The sequence below is a fragment of the Gekko japonicus genome, unplaced genomic scaffold (genome assembly GCF_001447785.1).
Source record: "Gekko japonicus isolate JY-2015 unplaced genomic scaffold, Gekko_japonicus_V1.1 scaffold456, whole genome shotgun sequence".
Taxonomy (NCBI): domain Eukaryota; kingdom Metazoa; phylum Chordata; class Lepidosauria; order Squamata; family Gekkonidae; genus Gekko; species Gekko japonicus.
Window position 1 is genome coordinate 883,093 of NW_015170902.1, and position 18,477 is coordinate 901,569.

Below are 18,477 nucleotides of genomic sequence, written 5' to 3' on the forward strand. Positions count from 1 at the left end.
GTGTAGGGAAGGGAGAACCAGCCAAGGAGAAGTGTTCCTTTTACAACATCACTTCCATGTGTGAAGGTAACAGTTGCTGCTTCTAAAATGTCAATGGCAGAAGTTCCTGTCTGTGCTGTCTGAGCTGAGTCAGTTCAGTATAGAGTAGGGGTGTCAAACATATGGCTTGTGGGCCGGAAGTGGCCTCTTCAGGGCTCATATCTGGCCCACAAGCAACTTCCTTCTCCTGCTTCCTTTTCTAGGGTTGCTGCTGCAGCCACACCGTAGCTTGCTTGTTCCTGAGCTTCCTCAGTGGCTCTTTGCTTCCTGCATCTTGCCTCCTTTATCTCCCCACCCCCCGCATATCTCCCTTAGTGGCTGCTTCCTGCTTCATGTAAGATACAAAGACAAGCCCCCCCTCTCTGTCTCATCCACACCCCCACACCTACCCCCCCCCCACAGCTTCTGCTCCTTTTCCAGGGCTGCTTCTCCTCTTTTGGGTAGGAAGGGAGGGGGGAGAGAGAGCGCAAAGTTAAGACCAACAACGTTTTATTCCGTGTATAAGCTTTTGTGTGCAAGCATACTTCTTCAAAGGGAGGGATTCTTCTGGGAAGCACAATTTACATTGAGGAAATCATTTTGGCTTATTCCAAAAAGTTTTTTTTTTAGATTGGATTTCTCTGTCCCTGTCTGGATTTTTATCCCAAAAGGACCCTGATTAGGAATTAGAACACTTGGATTGGTCTTTATATCTTGGAGAGTGGAGTGATTTCAGATGCCAAATGATAATAGCAGCAGGCATTGGTAATGAGACAGGAAAACTAGGTCTCAATTCAGTCCTGGAGGGTGCATGGTCTTGAGCTTCATTGTCAATTGCAATTCAGCAGTCTTTCTTTCTGATCTCCTTTTGAAATTCCTTTGTAAAAGCACTGTTACTCTTGAAAGCCCTTGAAACAAATGAGTTCAACACATCTGGTGTAGAGCCTGTGTAGTATAGTGGTTACAGTGTTGGCCTATGATCTAGGAGACCAAGGTTTGAAACTCCATCACACTGGCTATGGAAGCTTGCTGTGGAATCTTGAGCTAGTTAATTTCTCAACCTAGCCTACCGCCCAGAGTGGTTGTTGTGAGGATTAAAAGGGGAAGAGAACCACATTCATTGCCCTGATTCCTTGGAGAAAGGGTGCTATAAAAACATCACAGAGAGACAGAAATGCCCCTGTCATTTCATGATCAAAGGAATGCTGCCTCTGTTACATCTTCTTGTAATTTTTTAAACCTGTTTACTTCCTTTATACCCCACCTTTATCCTCAAGGAGGACGAAAAGTAGCTAACATCATTCTCCACCCCACCGTTTTATCCTCACGAGCGCCTTTGTGGTAGGTTATGCTGAAAGAATGTGAGACTGGCCCAAGGTCATCCAGCCAGCTTCCATGGTGTTGGATCCTCAAGCATCGAGAATAAATCCACGTTTTCAAGAAAAGCAAAATTTATTTCAAAGCGTTGAAGACATACTCAAACACGTTCTTTGTTAGAACTGGGGATACACAGTTAGGTCAAGCATAATAAAGGAAGTTCAAACAGATACAGATCCAATGAACAGCATTCCCGCTGGCGGGCTAATGAAACGGTTGCGCGCCCAGTCCGTGGGAACCAGGCAAAACATCAGACAAAACACAGGTGCAATACTCATGAGAAAAGCAAAAGGCAAGCATTACAGCATCTTCTCCCCCACACAACCTCCAGCAGTTATCTTGTGCATTCCAACGCAGGAGCAGGATGATAAAAACAAGTCGGGAGCAACAGGGAAAGGATATGTACACAGAGGTCACAGAAAACAGAATGGCAGCTTGCTGACATACTGCCCCCCTTAAAATACACTTATAACACACCTCCCGGGTCGGGCGGGAGATCTCCCGGGCTGGGCGGGAGATCTCCCGGTTTGTCCGGGAACCTCCATTCGATAAGGTACCAGAGTTTACCACGTTTCAATTTACAATCAAGGATATCAGCGATCTCAAAATGTTCATCCCCTTCCAAAATGACAGGTGGAGGAGGAGTAACTGCTGGTCTCCAGGGAGACGGGCCAGGATCCTTCTTCAACAGGCTCATGTGAAAAACAGAATGCAGAGCACGTAAATTCTTAGGCAAAACAACATCAACCGCCACATCATTTATGACTTTACGCACTTTGAATGGACCTATGAACTTCCACCCCAATTTCCTGCTAGGCCGCAGCATCTTAATGTTCTTGGTCGAGACATACACAAGATCCCCAGGTTTCAGATCAAACCCCACCACCCTACCCTTGTCTGCCTGGGTCTTGTAAGCAGCCTTGGCTGCGTCAAGCGTTTGGCATAGCAGAGGCCATGCATTTTGCAAGGACATACACCATGTATCAGCATCCCCCACAGGACGTTGGCCCATCCCCTCCAGGAAAGGGAGGGGGGGCTGTCGTAACCAGAGACAGCTTTATAAGGAGACATGCCCGTGGAGCTATGGACAGTATTGTTATAACAATATTCAGCAAGAGGCAACAATTCACACCAATCATTCTGTTGATAATTAGTAAAACAACGAAGATATTGCTCCAGGGTCTGATTAACTCGTTCTGTTTGTCCGTCAGTCTCAGGATGATACGCGCTGCTGAGCCCTTGTTCCACCCCTAAAATGGAAAGAAGTTCCCTCCAAAACTTAGAAACAAATTGGGTCCCCCTGTCAGAAATTAATTTAGCAGGTAATTGATGAATTTTCACCACGTGAGACATAAACGATTTCGCCAACCTCTGAGCTGTAGGCAAGGAAGGAAAAGGCACAAAATGAGCTTGCTTAGAAAATAAATCAACAACCACCCAAATAACAGTGTTCCCTTTGCTCGCAGGGAGGTCAGTAATAAAGTCCATGGACACCACTTCCCACGGTCTCGATGGGGTAGGGAGTGGCTGCAGAAGACCAGGAGGCTTGCCCCTCCTGGGTTTAGTTAAGGCACAGGGTTTGCAGGATCGAACAAAAGTCAAGAGGTCTTTGCGCATTTGTGGCCACCAGAACTGTCTGCGGATGAGTTGCAGAGATTTAACAAAACTCCAATGCCCTGCCAGTTTCGAACCGTGAGCAGACTCCATCACCTCCCTCCTCATCGAAATAGGCACATACAGTTTGTCTCCAGAATAAATCAGACCTTCAGGGCTACGGACACAATCTGGCAACGTTTTCAGGGAGGCATCATCATCAGCAGTAAAAGCAGACATATATTTCTGGACCCAGGCCCCCCCCCCAGGGAAAAGGGAAGGCGAAGTTTCATCAGAGCGCGGAATCGATCGCGCTTGCGCACGGGTGACCACAGCCCCCCCCAGGTGGGAGGGGGAAAAAACAGAGTCCATGATGATTTCACGCTGACTGTCATGTTGTGGGAGGCGTGAGAGCGCGTCAGCCAGGGAATTAGCCGTCCCAGGGAAATGACGAAGAGTGAATCGAAACTTAGCAAAGAAGTCCGCCCAACGAAGTTGTTTAGCGTTGAGAGAACGGGGGGATTTCAGCATTTCCAGATTTTTATGGTCAGTCCAGACTTCAAATGGCAGTTGCGCCCCCTCCAACCACTGCCTCCAAGTGGAGAGAGCCAGCCGGATCGCTGACGCCTCCTTCTCCCAAATCCCCCAGTTTCGTTCAGCGTCAGAAAACTTTTTAGACACAAATGCGAGGGGGTGTAAACGACCATCTTCCCCTTCTTGCAAAATAGCGGCCCCCATTGCCACATCCGAGGCATCAGTTTGGACAATGAATTTTTTAGTTTCATCAGGGCGCGCCAGCACTGGCTCAGAGGTGAACATCAGTTTAAGTTTCTCAAAAGCCTCTGCGCAAGCAGGGGACCATTTAAGCGGGGCGCCTGGTTTCGTAGCATCAAACCCCTTCCCCTTGGTCTTTAGCAAATCAGTCAGAGGAAGGGCAATTTGAGCGAAATTCTGGATGAAATTTCTATAAAAATTGGCGAATCCGAGGAACATTTGCAATTGTTTGCGGGTCCTGGGGGGTTCCCAGTCAAGTACAGCCTGTATTTTAGCAGGGTCCATTTCCACCTTCCCCCCAGAGATGCGATAACCCAAAAAGTCAATGCATGTCTTGTGGAATTCACATTTTGACAGCTTTGCAAACAGGTGGTGTTCATAAAGTCGCTTAAGGACCTGGCGCACCAATTTAATATGCGACGGGAGGTCCTGAGAGTACAGCAACACGTCATCAAGGTAAAGGACCACTCCTTTGAACAAGAACTCATGTAGGACCTCATTGATTAGGTTCATGAAGACCCCCGGAGCCCCTTGAAGCCCGAAGGGCATAACGAGGTACTCAAACTGCCCCAAAGGGGTATTAAATGCAGTCTTACTTTCATCCCCCTCCCGAATGCGCACACGGAAATATGCATCTCGGAGGTCAAGTTTCGAGAAGATTTTGCCCTTGGTGGCCTCAGCTACCAAGTCCTTGATTAGCGGGAGGGGGTAGGCATTGGACAAAGAAACAGCGTTCAGACCCCTATAATCAGTGCACAATCTAAGCCCCCCGTCTTTCTTCTTTCGGAAAAGTACAGGCGCGGCGAAAGGGGAGGAAGCCGGGCGAATGAAACCGCGGGCTAGGTTTTTATCAATAAAGTTCCGCAGTTCAACTTTCTCAGCCGGCCCCATTGCATAGATTTTACCTTTAGGTAATTTACAGTCAGGCAAAAGTTCAATAGCACAGTCAGTAGAGCGATGGGGGGGCAATTCGTTAGCTTCATCTTCGCCAAACACTTTCGCCAAGTCTCTATACTCTCGAGGCAAAGAAGCTAACTCTTCCGGCTGCAAAGCGCCGCAGGGGAACTGTGCGGTCGGCTGGTCCCCCCACGAGTCCAACCAGCAGTGATCTACACATTTAGCCGACACAAATTTGACAACCCCTTCTTCCCACAAGATGTAAGGGTCATGGGTAAACAACCAGGGACTCCCCAGTACTAAGTCGAACTGTGATTTAGGGGTAACAATGAAGGATCTGGATTCCCAATGATCGCCAGCCCCCAACCGCAAAGCCATAGTCTCGTGTGTACAAGGTTCCATGGGTGCCCCATCCATTTGGGTAAAAATGATGGGAGACTTCAAGGGGACTATCCCCGCTTCCAGTGCCAATAACACTCTAGGGCTGATGAGATCCCTCCCACACCCAGAATCAATCAACGCTCTCACCCTAACGTGGGTCCCCAGGAGCGGATTCATTAACGAGACAGTCACGAAAAACAGGGAAGGGGTTTCTCTCACCACCTTGGGCGCAGAGCTAGAATGGCCGTGTCGTTTTGCGCCTCTCACAACAGGCCGTTGTCGTTTTCCGCCGTTTCAGCCACCACCTCCTCTTCTGACTCGGCAGCAGACGGTTCGATTCCCTCCGGGCCTTGGGCCGCCTGCAGAGCTTTGGAGAAACGCGGTTTAGCCATCCCCTTCTTCCCCGTCAGCGGTGTTTTCGGGCTTGGAGTAGGCGGCTTGTCTTTTACCTGACGGCTGCCACAATCCACAGCGAAATGCCCCTTCTCCCCGCACTTGAGACAGAGCCCCATCTTCATACGTAGTTCTCGTGCCGATTCCGACAGGCGTTGAGTCTTGGGTCTGGAGGCACTGGCAGCGGCGGGTCTGTTGGTCGTAGCAGCCAAGTCGAGTTTGATGGGGGGGAGCCGATCCTCTGCATTTTTAGCTTCCTGGGTCCAGGCCATCAGGGAGACAGGATTGACAGTCTTCAGAACCGTTTCTCGGATGTCTGCGTTGAGTCCCAATCGATACATCTCAGCCAATATATGATCAGGGTAGTCTCGGAGCTTTGCTGCCTGCTTGTGGAATTCCAGTGTGTACTCGCGAACCGACTTCTTGTTCTGGCGGTAGGTGCGGAGAAACGCTTTAGCTCTTTGGCTCGCGTTGACATCTTCAAACCTCGCCCGCAGCGCCCACATGAATGCTCGCAAATTCAAAAGTTCCGGACCGCGGTCATTGTGCAGTCCAACATACCATGTGGCGGCGTCTCCTTTCAGTCTCGCCGAGATGACATCAATAAGGCCAGCTTCATTTCGGAACAGGTGTCGGCTCTCTTCTACGAATTTATGCACTCTCACCGTGAAGAAAGCGAGTTCATCTGGGTTGCCGTCAAAGGTAGCCTCCAGTAGATCTTTGGGTCTGGGCCGTGGAGGCCTTACCAACGGTCCCAGCTGACCCGGAACTCCCCTGAGAGGGAGACCCGGACCAACCGGTGGCCCCGCTGGCATTGGCCTCATCGGTGGCGGCAGACCCGGTCCCAGCGGACCCCCCCGGCATCGGCTGTTGCACAGGCCCTTGCTGAGGCGGTCCCGCCGGCGGCTGGACAGGCACCTGCGGCGCGGGAACTCCCGGTGCTTGCAGCGGAGGTCCCGTCGGCGGCTGAGCAGGCACCTGCGGCGCGGGAACTCCCGGTACTTGCAGCGGAGGTCCCGTCGGCGGCTGAGCAGGCACCTGCGGTGCGGGAACTCCCGGGGCAGGGACAGCTTGTTGCTGCGCGGCGTGTGCGTCAAGGAAATTAGCCATTCTAACGTCCATCATTCCCGGCAGACCTTCCATCACATCCTGGAATGCCCGCATTAAGTCTCTCACCGAGTCTTCCAGTTCTGCTAGTCGTTCCCCGGTAGTTTCCTCCGGGATGGGGTCCCGAGGTCGATAGTCCGGGGGTGGGTCATAGTCCTCTTCCGTTTGGAAGGCTCCGGTGCCCTCCTCATCTTCTGCGTGGCCTCGCGGCCCCGATGGCTCGAACATCCACTCCTCGAGGTCTTGCTTGGAACTCCCCTTCTCCGAGGTAGTCCCCGGCTCCGGGAACAATCCCTTGTCAAACAGACTCTCACGTAATCCGCTCCCCCGACGGGAGTACACCTCACGGGTGCCCTGGGTGTTGTACATAGTCCAGTCATCCTGCTGTTGAGTCTTCCGCGGACCCCAGTGTGAAGGGGTCGGAGGCGGCCAAGACAGATGTGCAGGCAGGCGGGGAATCGCTCCCCCCACGGCACCCTCCACCGAGGCTGCAGTCGTGAACACCAAAGAAGCGGAGGTATGTGGGACCGATCCTGAGTCCCCCTCCGTGTTAAGTAGGTTTCCCTCAGTTCCGCTCATGATCATGCCAGATTCGGAACGATAGGAGAAAGAGAGTTCTAACAATATGTTGGATCCTCAAGCATCGAGAATAAATCCACGTTTTCAAGAAAAGCAAAATTTATTTCAAAGCGTTGAAGACATACTCAAACACGTTCTTTGTTAGAACTGGGGATACACAGTTAGGTCAAGCATAATAAAGGAAGTTCAAACAGATACAGATCCAATGAACAGCATTCCCGCTGGCGGGCTAATGAAACGGTTGCGCGCCCAGTCCGTGGGAACCAGGCAAAACATCAGACAAAACACAGGTGCAATACTCATGAGAAAAGCAAAAGGCAAGCATTACAGCATCTTCTCCCCCACACAACCTCCAGCAGTTATCTTGTGCATTCCAACGCAGGAGCAGGATGATAAAAACAAGTCGGGAGCAACAGGGAAAGGATATGTACACAGAGGTCACAGAAAACAGAATGGCAGCTTGCTGACACATGGCAGAGTGGGGATTTGCACTTGGGTCTCCCAGATCCTAGTGTGAGAGTCTACACCAAGCTTTTTATGTCAGTGGTCATTCACAATATCCTGTGGGCAAGATGTTCCGTAAAACAGTTATGATGAAGAACCTCCTTTTTTCCCCTCCTGTGCTCTTTATTCCTATTTAGTTTTACTGAATGACCCCAAAGTTCAAATGGTTTTTAAGACTAGTGGCTCGTTGTGTCTGCTTTATGCTAGGGGTCCCTGATTTAATTGAGTTTCTGGGCACTTTTGGAATTTTGACAGACAGTAGTGAGTGCAAGCCTGGTTTCAGATTTTGGGGAGCCCTGGTCAGAGAGTTCCTTGCTCCCCCTTCCTGCCCACTCACCCATATGTCCCACTGCCTGCCTGTGCATCCTTCCCCTGCCCTGACTGCAAGCCCTACCACTGCCCACATGCACACACCCTTCTGCACTGGCCGCACCCCTTTTCCCAACATCACTGGGCAGTGTGTGCAGCCTGTGAGCATAAATGATGGAGCACTCAAAAGTGAGCAGGCAGGGAAAGGGCAAGTTGGGTGGGCTGGAAGTAGTGGGCCCTGCCAGAAGCCCTGAGCCCCAGCAGCTGCCCCACCTGAGAGCAGTGTTCCCTCTAAGCTGAGTTAGTGTGCGCTAGCTCACAGTTTTTGAGCCTCCAGCTCACACATTTTTGTCTTAGCTCAGGAAGGAGGGCTCCAGAGCAAACCAGTTTATTCAGTAGCCAAATGGTTTGCTCATAACTTTAACGCGGTAGCTCACAAAGTAGAATTTTTGCTCACAAGTCCCCACAGCTTAGAGGGAACATTGCCTGAGAGTATGCTGATGCTTGCCCTGGTTTCCCTCATAGTGTGGCTGCAGTATGGGTGGAGCCAATCATAATATGGCCACTATGACAGACCTCTGCTGCTGCTTCACCGTGAGGTAGATTTTCCTGCCAAAGTTCTGTTCCCCACTCTGACAGAGCAGCCTCTTAGTAGCGTATTTAAATGATAGAATTATAACTTTCTGCGTGTCCCACCCTGTGACCGAGAAGTTATTTGGCTTTTGCCCAGGCCAGAGATTTTTTGGTAACTCAGCAGGAGTCCTCTTATAAACCCCTTTTCAAAATGGCACTTGACACGAAGTAAAGTTCAACAGAAAGGTTGATTTTATTGAACAGGCACGGTTGAGTTAGAAATGGGGAAGGGGACAAGAAGTTGATGTAAATTTGGTTGTTTATACAAATTATAATATTTTGAACAACAGAGTATAGTTGAAGCTTATATTCTTAGCGATTCAGTTCTTAACTGTGAGAGGTTTGTTTGTCTTGGAGATTTCGTTCAGCAACAATGTGCCTTAATAAAGTTTCATAAGACTGTTTTACTTTCCTGGAAGTTAGTACTTTCTTCCTGTATTTAAATACTTCCCTTGTGGAATTATAACTTTCCCTTTTATGCTCTTGAGGAGTCTAAGACCATTTCCCTTTTCACTCAAACCAGGGGTCCCATAGAATTATAACTTTCTGCGTGTCCCACCCTGTGACCGAGAAGTTATTTGGCTTTTGCCCAGGCCAGAGATTTTTTGGTAACTCAGCAGGAGTCCTCTTATAAACCCCTTTTCAAAATGGCACTTGACACGAAGTAAAGTTCAACAGAAAGGTTGATTTTATTGAACAGGCACGGTTGAGTTAGAAATGGGGAAGGGGACAAGAAGTTGATGTAAATTTGGTTGTTTATACAAATTATAATATTTTGAACAACAGAGTATAGTTGAAGCTTATATTCTTAGCGATTCAGTTCTTAACTGTGAGAGGTTTGTTTGTCTTGGAGATTTCGTTCAGCAACAATGTGCCTTAATAAAGTTTCATAAGACTGTTTTACTTTCCTGGAAGTTAGTACTTTCTTCCTGTATTTAAATACTTCCCTTGTGGAATTATAACTTTCCCTTTTATGCTCTTGAGGAGTCTAAGACCATTTCCCTTTTCACTCAAACCAGGGGTCCCTTCTCAGTTGAACCCTCTGAATAACTGGGTAAGAAAGATCCTCCTCTTTCTAGGAGCGATAATCCTTTCCTGTTTGGCTAGACTAGCAGTTTTCAACCTCCTGTTCAGTCTCTCCTGTCAAACCTAAACCCCAGTTCTGGAGAGTGTGAATCAATGGAATTTAAGTTCTGTTTTCTGGACTTTTCCCTCAAATGTGTGTTGATACACAGTAAGGGCAAGGAGTTGTGCCCCGTCACTTCTCAAGTGACTTGTCTGTTTCTCCCAGACTGACAAACACACTCCTCCTGACTGTCAACTGCCAAGCCAAAGTCCAAAGGAGGACTGACTCCTTCTGATAAGACTGACAAGACTTTTTTAACTCTCCTCAGCTGGTGCTGACCAATCAGAGAGGGGGAGGTGCACACAGGCAGCAGCCTGTCAATCAAACTGTGCTTTATAGTGAGGCATTAACTCCCAGCTCTCTGAATTTAATGCACTAATAAGCTATCTGCTTTTGGAGGTCAGTTTGTCACAGCCGCTTGTAGGGGCTGGGTTGGCCCTTTGCTTTGGGCAAGTGACACTGTTTTGTTTCAGTTTCCAACAGACAGTTTGCTTCCTGTGCAGCTGGAGGAAAATGCCATTAAAAATGCCAGACATTCTGTGTCTGCTGTGATATGTCTTCCTGGGATGGATCCAGCACTTGGCTTATATTATGATGGCCTTGTCCTCATGGCGGCCATATTGTGATGCCACCCACTAACCGCCCTAACACAGAGAATGAATTTTACTCTCTTGGTCTTGAAAACATTAGTACTTTGGGATCATGCAACTGTTTTCCATGCTAATATCTGGGATATGAATCGTCCATTAGTACAAGAGTAAGACTCCATGGCAGAATTGTAATAGATGAAGTCCAAGTCTCTCCCTGCAGCAAAAACAATGAGATAATATCTGGTGCAATAACAACTGAGACCTTAGCAAGGTTGCTCAAGTGGAAGGTGTTCAGTGCCTAGGCATAGACTTGAGTATCCCAGTACGTTTAGATAGCAATGTGGCTTGCTGGGTACTTACAATTCCAAGGATAGTTTCCTGATTTTGAACCTCTTCATCCTAGTACCAAAAACAACCACCAAGGAGCCACCACACCCAACAACAAAAGAGCCCCCAAAGCCGTCCACGAAGGAGCCAGAGATCCTCACCCATGGTAAGAGGCACCTGTATGGCTGATGGGTGGGGGTGTGTAGTTAACAGCTTATATGGACATACAAGGTGCAACACACAAAGAGAATACACTTTTGCCTTTTAACCTCCCCCACTCCCCCCAAAAGTCCAGGATTGTGAGCCTTTTCTGTAGCACTGTTCTAGCACTTACTAAAACATTTCTGTTTTGCCTCTCTGCATTTTCTTTTCACTTTTGTGTTCTTGTTCTATCAATCACCACACAGCACATCTTGCTTGCTTCTAAAGTAGAGTGGGGTGAGAGGAGGGAATGCATGTGATGGTCAAGATCAGTGTTCCCTCTAAGCTGAGTTGGTGTGAGCTAGCTCACAGTGTTTTAGCCTCTGGCTCACACCTTTTTGTCTTAGCTCAGGAAAGATGGCTCCAGAGCAAACTAATTTATGCAGTGGCCAAATTGCTCACTCACAACTTTAATGCCAGTGGCTCACAAAGTAGAATTTTTGCTCACAAGACTCCACAGCTTAGAGGGAACATTGGTCAAGATTCCTGTTAATCCCTGAAACTAAGCCATTCTTCATGCACAGCGACTGTACTCTGTTTATATGCCGAGGTGGGGATCTGTACTGTTGATTCTGCTGGCTCCAAATCAGCCATGCCCCAGTAAGAAGTTCTGAAATGATCTGAAGAAGGGTTTCAAATAAATCCTGTCCAAAAATCAAGGTGGCATGCACATGTCTTGATAAAGCATGTGTGGTTTATGCATTGAACCCTGATCTTCCAGTTGTTTATGCATAAACGGTTTTTGTATTTAGGTATTCTATACCCTACTTTCCCCCAATCTCTCCTTATATATAATTGAGTAAGAACATTCTATATGAACATTCTAAATTTGCCCCCTTTAGTGTATGGACGCTTGAACTGTCAGTCAGAAGACGCTGGCTGGGTTGACTGGCTGCTTTGTGCAGTCCCGCCCAGTGTTTCAAGGTCTTTTGCATATGGAAGCTGATTGGACTTCACTGCATTCCACACCTCAAACTCACCCCCCTCCCTGCAAGGCAGTTGGAATGTCAGTTGCATATGGAACCTTCAAGGTCTTTTGCATATGGAAGCTGATTGGACTTCACTCCATTCCACACCTCATCCCCCCCCCCCGCAAGGCAGTTGGAATGTCTGGTGGTGTGTAGGTCCCAGGATCATGTTTTAAAAGCTGCCTGGTGGATTATGGACCATTCACACACTTTCAACCTTAACATACCTCATAGGGGGAGAGGAGAATGATGACAGCTGCTTTCCCTAGGCAGAGGCTGGGGGGGGGGAAGTAAACTTGAAGACAGACAGGCAGATCAAGGTTAGGCTGATGGTTGCCTGGATAGGGTTGCCAACTCCAGGTTGGAAACTTCCAGGATAGTTTAGGAATGAAGCCTGCTGAGGGTGGGGTCTGAGGAGGAGGAGGAGGAAGAGAAAGAGGAGGACCTCAGACAGATACAATGCCATACTCCCCACCCTCCAAACAAGCTGTTGCCAGTCTCCAGGTGACAGCTGGAGAGCTCTTAAAGCTCTGGTGCTAATTCAAAGTGCTGCAATTTGTCGACAGAGTAGTGTTTTGGCAAATCTTTAGGAATTGTTTGGTGCATTTACGATGAGGCACCCACCCAGAGCCTCTGGCATTTTCTCACTCTGCTGGCATCAAAACCAATTTAAGGCAAAATAAGAGGCTACTGAGAGGGGAGGAGATAAAGTTGCCAGCTTTAGGTATGGAAAATCCTGGAGATTTGAGGAGTGGAGGCCGGAGAGGGGGACCTCAGACAGGTTACAGTGCCATAGACTCCACCCTCCAACCCAGCTATTTGCTCCTGGGGAACTATTGTTGCCAATCTTGGCCCAGCACCCATCAAACCATTCTCTTCAACCCCCTGCTGTGCAGCTGACTTTCCCCTAGGGTTGCCAATCTCCAGGTGGGACCTGGAGATCTCCCACTGCTACAATTGATCTCCAGATGACAGAGATCAGTTTCCCCTGGAGAAAATGGCTGCTTTGGAGGGTAGACCCTATGACATTATACCTGCTGAGTCCTTCCCCCCCCCCAATGCTGCCCTCTACAGAATCTACCCCCCAACACTCCAGGTATTTCCCTCCTTATAGCTGGCAACCCTACTTTCCCCTCAGTGCCTGTTGGTAGGCAACTAAGTTTGGTCCAGTCACCTACTTTGGCCTTTGGGAGAAAACATATTGGGGCCAATCCTGATAGGGTTGCCAACTCCCGATGGGAAATTCCTGGAGATTTGAGGGATGGAGCCTGAAGAGGGTGAGGTTTGAGGAGGGGTGGGACCTCAGACAGGTACAATGCCATAGACTCCACCCTCCAAACCACTCAGTCCTTCATGGGGAACCATTGTTGCCAATCTCCAGGTGAGGGCTGGAGACCACTCAAAATTACAATTGCTCTGCAGAATGGAGGGCGGAAGTCAGCTGAAGTCAAAGGGGCAGATAATGGTAGGTTGATGGTTAGCTGCGAAGGAGATGGGGTTGCCAACTCCAGGCTGGCAAATTCCTGGGGATTTGAGGGGTGGAGCCTGGAGAGGGTGGGGTTTGCGGAGGGGTGGGACATCAGACAGGTAGAATGCCATAGACTCCACCCTCCAAACCAGCCATTTCGTCCTGGGTAACAATTGTTGCCAATTTCCAGGTGAGGGCTACAGATCACTCAAAATTACAACTGCTCTTCAGGGAGCAGAGATCAGTTCCTCTGGAGAAAACAGTGGACTCTGCCATTACACCCTGCTGAGGTCACCACAGCTAAATGACACTGTTTGCCCAAAGCCAGAGCACTGCCCCAGAGCCTCTTTCTAGATCTCGTTGTATTTATTTCCACAACGGGTTTTACTGCTAGTAAGGCTCTAAAGCAGTATGCAACTTCATTCCCCCCCCCCCCATTTTATCCTCACATGATCCATCCACCCTGTGAGGGTAGGCTATGTTGAGAGTGACTGGCCCAAGATTGCCTGGTGAGCTTCTGTGGCAGAGTATGCTTGTAGCAGGAATTAAGATGAACAAGGATTTCTCCTGCTTCTCCCCCTTCCTAACACACACATATTCTTCCCCCCCCACACACACACACAGACAAATGGAGGGTCTTCTTAGCCTTTTGTTGCTGAAAAGAGGTGCAGGGAACTCTCTTGTTGTATCTAGTGGTGCTCAGATAGCAAAGCTTAACCAGCTGGGCCTGAAGACAGAAGGGAAAGGGCCAGTTAATAAAGAAGCCAGGCAGAGGAGATGGATTGTGTGCTCATGGGGAGAATGAATCTTCCTGCCGAAAAGGAGCCAGGAACCAAAGAGCTTTGGGCTAATTAAAGCGAGTAACTCTATCCCAAAGCCTTGTGAATTATTGATCTGGCACAGGCTCCCGATGGGCAGTTGTGGGCTCGTTTATCTCTGAAAGTGAAGGGGTTTTTTTGTTTGCTTCCATGCAAGTTCTTGTGCCTGTATTTAATTGCTTCAGCTATTCTTCTGTTCATCACACATATACACACACACGTTTTGTACCTTTTTGATAGCAAACTTTTTTTTTTACCACTGTGTGGCTACTCCTTTGACCTGAAGGACTAGCTGGAAATATAGAGCACTGGCAGGGTTAAATTCCAGAAACTAAATATCCTGTGCACATTCACCTGTGAGTAATCTCCACTGAACATGGCAGGGCTGATTTTGGCGTGACCATGAGTAGCATTTGGTTGCAGGTCCCTGCATTATGTTGTATAGATTTGGTGAGTGTGGGGCGTGGTGGTGGGGGGGAGAGAAGAAACCTCCTCTTCATCTTGTAAAGTAGGTTTGGTTAGGAACTTCTGTGTCAGCCCTTTCCACTTTAGGAACACACTCCCCCATCCCTTCTGCTATCTGAAAGCTTTGATCATCGTTTCCCAGATAGCTTTAGGTAGCGTCAATGTGGTTTAGCGGTTAGAGTTCCAGGCTAGGGTCTAAGAGCAGGGGTCATTTCGTAGAAAAAGAGCTAGGGGAACTCATTAGCATAACTCATTAGCATATGCCACACCCCCTGACATCAGGGGCCCGGCGGTGGACCTGCAAGGCCGGCGGGAGTGCGAGGAAGCCCTGCGAAGGCCCTCTCTGGCCCCAGGCAGGCAGGGGTGGGGAGAGGCGGGGAGGAAGCAACTTACCCTCCCTCTTCTCCTGCCTCCTCCTGGCTGAATGAGGCCGGAAGCGGGACGGCCAGAAGCAGGGGGCGGGGCTTCGTCATGTGCCCCGCCCCCTGCACCTCACCCGGGGGAATTGTGTTCCCCCGCATTCCCCCCCGAAATGACCTCTGTCTAAGAGGCGCTGGTTTGAATCCTCCACTCCTCCATGGAAGCTGGCTGGGGGACCTTGGGCCAGTCCTTCTTCCAGGGATGGGATGGCCATTTACTTCAGAGGGGAATATCCTGGACGGCTGTGCCCTATCTGCCCACCCCTGGTGAGGAGGAGCACAGGCACAGTGGCATCCAGCTTTACGCTGTGGCAACAGCACCCATCTTGCTCACTGGCCCCACTCTGCTGAGGCCGGCAAGGAGGAGCCTGGGCACAGAGGCTTCAACTTTACCTTCTCCTGGCTCAGGAACAATGCAGCTAGTGAACAGGAGCACGGGCACAGTGGTGCGTGGCTCCAGCCTTTGAGGAGCAGTATGGGCACAGCAACGCCCAAGTTCCCCTCATGCCAACTGAAGCATGGTGCAGCTGGTGAGGAGGAGGGGGATGGGCACAGTCAGGGCTATTTTTGGGCAGGAACGCACAGGAATGGAGTTCCAGCTGGCTCCCAAGTTGGCCACGCCCAGCAGGAACTCATTAGCATAATAGGCCACACCCAACAGCAGAAACTCATTAGGATTGGCTACATTAGGGGTGTGTGGCCTAACATGCAAAGGAGTTCCTGCTACAAAAAAAGGCCCTGGGTTTTGACAACAAACAAGGTAAACAGAATAACAAGCAAAAGGTGGGTGTGGCTGGATAACCACACTTCTGGTATCATGGGGGTGTGGCCTAATGTGCTAATGAGCTGTGCTGTCAGGGGTGTGGCCCAATATGCTAATGAGTTCCTGCTGTTGGGTGTGGCCTATTATGCTAATGAGTTCCTGCTGGGCTTTTTCTACAAAAAGAGCCCTGGGCACTTTAGTGCCTGGCTTCATCCTGTACCAGTTGAGATGTGGCATGTCTGGAGAGGAGAGGCACAGCAATGCCTGTGTGGGTTGTTTTTTGTAAAACATTTTCGTGTGTGAGTGTGTGCACCTGGAAGTCATGGTGACCTCTGGTAACTGACCCCTACTGGGAGCCTGGAGGATATCCAGAGAGGTGGCTGAATAAAGCCTGCCCCTGCCTCCCACCTCTGATATTCCAAGGAGGTCTCCCATCCAAGTGCTTGCCAGAGTGGACACTGCTTAGCTTCCAAGATCTGATGAGACCGGGCTTGCCCGGCCTACCCAGGTCAAGGCTGCAATGCCTGTTTTTGACTTGCTAGCTTGCGTGAGGTACAACTGATGTGGAGGAGAGTGGTGGCACCTTCTTTCTCTCCTGCTGGCTCAGGCAAGGGGGGGCCTTACCAGGTTCATGCTGGCCTCTTAATCCACCTCTGCTCATTCATCCTTAGCCTAACCAACTCACAGGCGTGTTGTGAAGATAAAATGGAAAACGAGAAAATGATGGCCAGGAGAGAGGAAGGAAGAGGGTAAGACCTCACCAGTAACCCCTGGCTTCTGTTCCCTCAAGGTACAACGGCCAGCCCTCTGCTAACTGGTTCTCCGGAGTTTCACCCTGCAGGCTTTGACTCTGCAAGCTTCATTGGCGGGATTGTCCTGGTGCTCAGCATCCAAGCTGTCATCTTCTTCGTCATCAAGTTCCTCCGATCAAAGGACAGCACCTATCAGACACTGTAAGTTCCCTCACCAGCCACTGGGAGGAGAGGTTGGCGGAGAAGATCCGCTCAGGACGTACTTTTGCACACAGCTCCTGTTTTATGGGAGAGGAAGAGAGCCAAGAGGATCAGGCCCTTTTGCCCAAAATACGGGGGAGGAAGCATGCACACAATTCTCATCCCCGCACTCAGATTTCTATTGTTAGCAAATTCCTCTGGGAGAGATTCCCTATTTCTACTTAGGGTTTTTCTTCTGTTCACCTCTTGCAAAATTTCAGCAGCTGCTTCCTGAAATGTCATGATTGCTTGGGTCTCCAAATGACTAACAACATGCACATAGCTTGGGGGCAGGCTTATGCGAGGAGTCCTTTATTGTAAGGCTGATTAAGCAGTTGGTTCCCTTCCTTGAATGTAATGACCTGGCAACAGTGATTCACACAATGGTGACCTTGAGATTGGATTACTGTAATGCTCTCTACATGGGGCTGCCCTTGTCCCAAATCCGGAAGCTGCAGCTGGTGCAGAATGCAGTGGTGAGGCTGTTGTTGTGTCTTCCTGCGTGGGAACACATTTAGCCTGCCCTAAAAGCACTGCACTGGCTGCCTATAGCATACCGGGTTTGGTTCAAGGTGCTGGTTCACACCTTTGAAGCCCTATATGGTCAGGGACCTACTTACCTAAGGGACCGCCTTTCCCCACATGTTCCCCAGAGAGCACTAAGATTGGGGTCCCAAAACCGTCTGGCCCTTCCAGGCCCTAAAGAAGCCCGGCTAGCTGTGATGAGGGCCAGGGCCTTCTCTGTGGCGGCCCCGTACTGGTGGAATGAGCTCCCGAATGACATCAGGGCCCTGCGGGACCTTTTACAGTTCCGCAGGGCCTGTAAAACAGAGCTCTTCCACCAGGCTTTTGACTAGGGTGCTGCCTCCCAATATTATGGCCCTGGCCCCAATATCAGTACCAACTTAACCAACAGCCTGGCAAGAACCCAGACTATGATGGTAGTTGACCATCTGGATGCCAAGATAATGCCGCCATCACTTATTAGGATCTGTTTACTAGCACTTATGATTTTATATGTTGTGGTTTTATTTAAATTTTGTGTTTTAACATATCTTGCTGTTTTAATATACATTGGTGTGTGTGTGTGTGTGTGTATTCTGTAAGCTGCCCTGGCAGAGAGGGCGGGATACAAATTAAATAAATAAATAAGGAACTCCATTCTAGACAGGGTAGGGTAGGGAGAGGATTCTAATCTATTCTAACTAGCTAGGATGGATGGAGATGCAGGAAGCATGTCCTGCCCTCATGGTGCCAAGATGGAGAAGGGTAGCACAGTGTTGAGAGAAGGTGTCAGGCTGGAAGAAAGGAAGATTCACTGAGAGTAGCAATCTACACATCAAGTGATAGCATCAGAGCAGTAGAAAGGAAGGATGATCAGGGTCCTGGCCTATCAATCTCTCTGACTCTCTCTAGTCCCACTCTGAAGTCTGAAGACAGTGCAAAGTCTTTCAGTTCCAACACATAGAAAAACTGTAAGAGCACAACCTAATTCCTGGACACTATACTGGACTTCTGAGTTCTTCACTTCGAACATCCCTTGGTGCCCATTTGCACAATTCTTTTTATGGCACATGTGCACTACCAGCTATGCTCAAGAACTGGCAGTTCTGACTGCCACTGGGTGCCACAAGTCGTGGTGCACTTTGTGCCCTGCCCTCTCATTCTGCTGTCCTTTCTAAGATGCATTTCCTCTAAGTTGGTATTTGCTGTCTTGTGGATGAGCCGCCTTCCTTCCTTCCTTCCTTCCTTCCTTCCTTCCTTCCTTCCTTCCT

The 18,477-nt window shown here is 49.3% G+C and overlaps 1 protein-coding gene across 1 annotated transcript in view; it reads left to right on the forward strand.

Annotated features, from left to right (window-relative positions):
- Positions 1 to 16,667, forward strand: part of CD164L2 (CD164 molecule like 2) — a 74,062-nt gene extending 57,395 nt beyond the window's left edge. Inside the window, exon 3 of the mRNA XM_015418603.1 lies at positions 16,501 to 16,667. Within this exon, the coding sequence (XP_015274089.1) occupies positions 16,501 to 16,667 (167 nt within the window). The remainder of the gene's footprint in view (positions 1 to 16,500) is intronic.
- Positions 16,668 to 18,477: the final 1,810 nt, after the last annotated feature.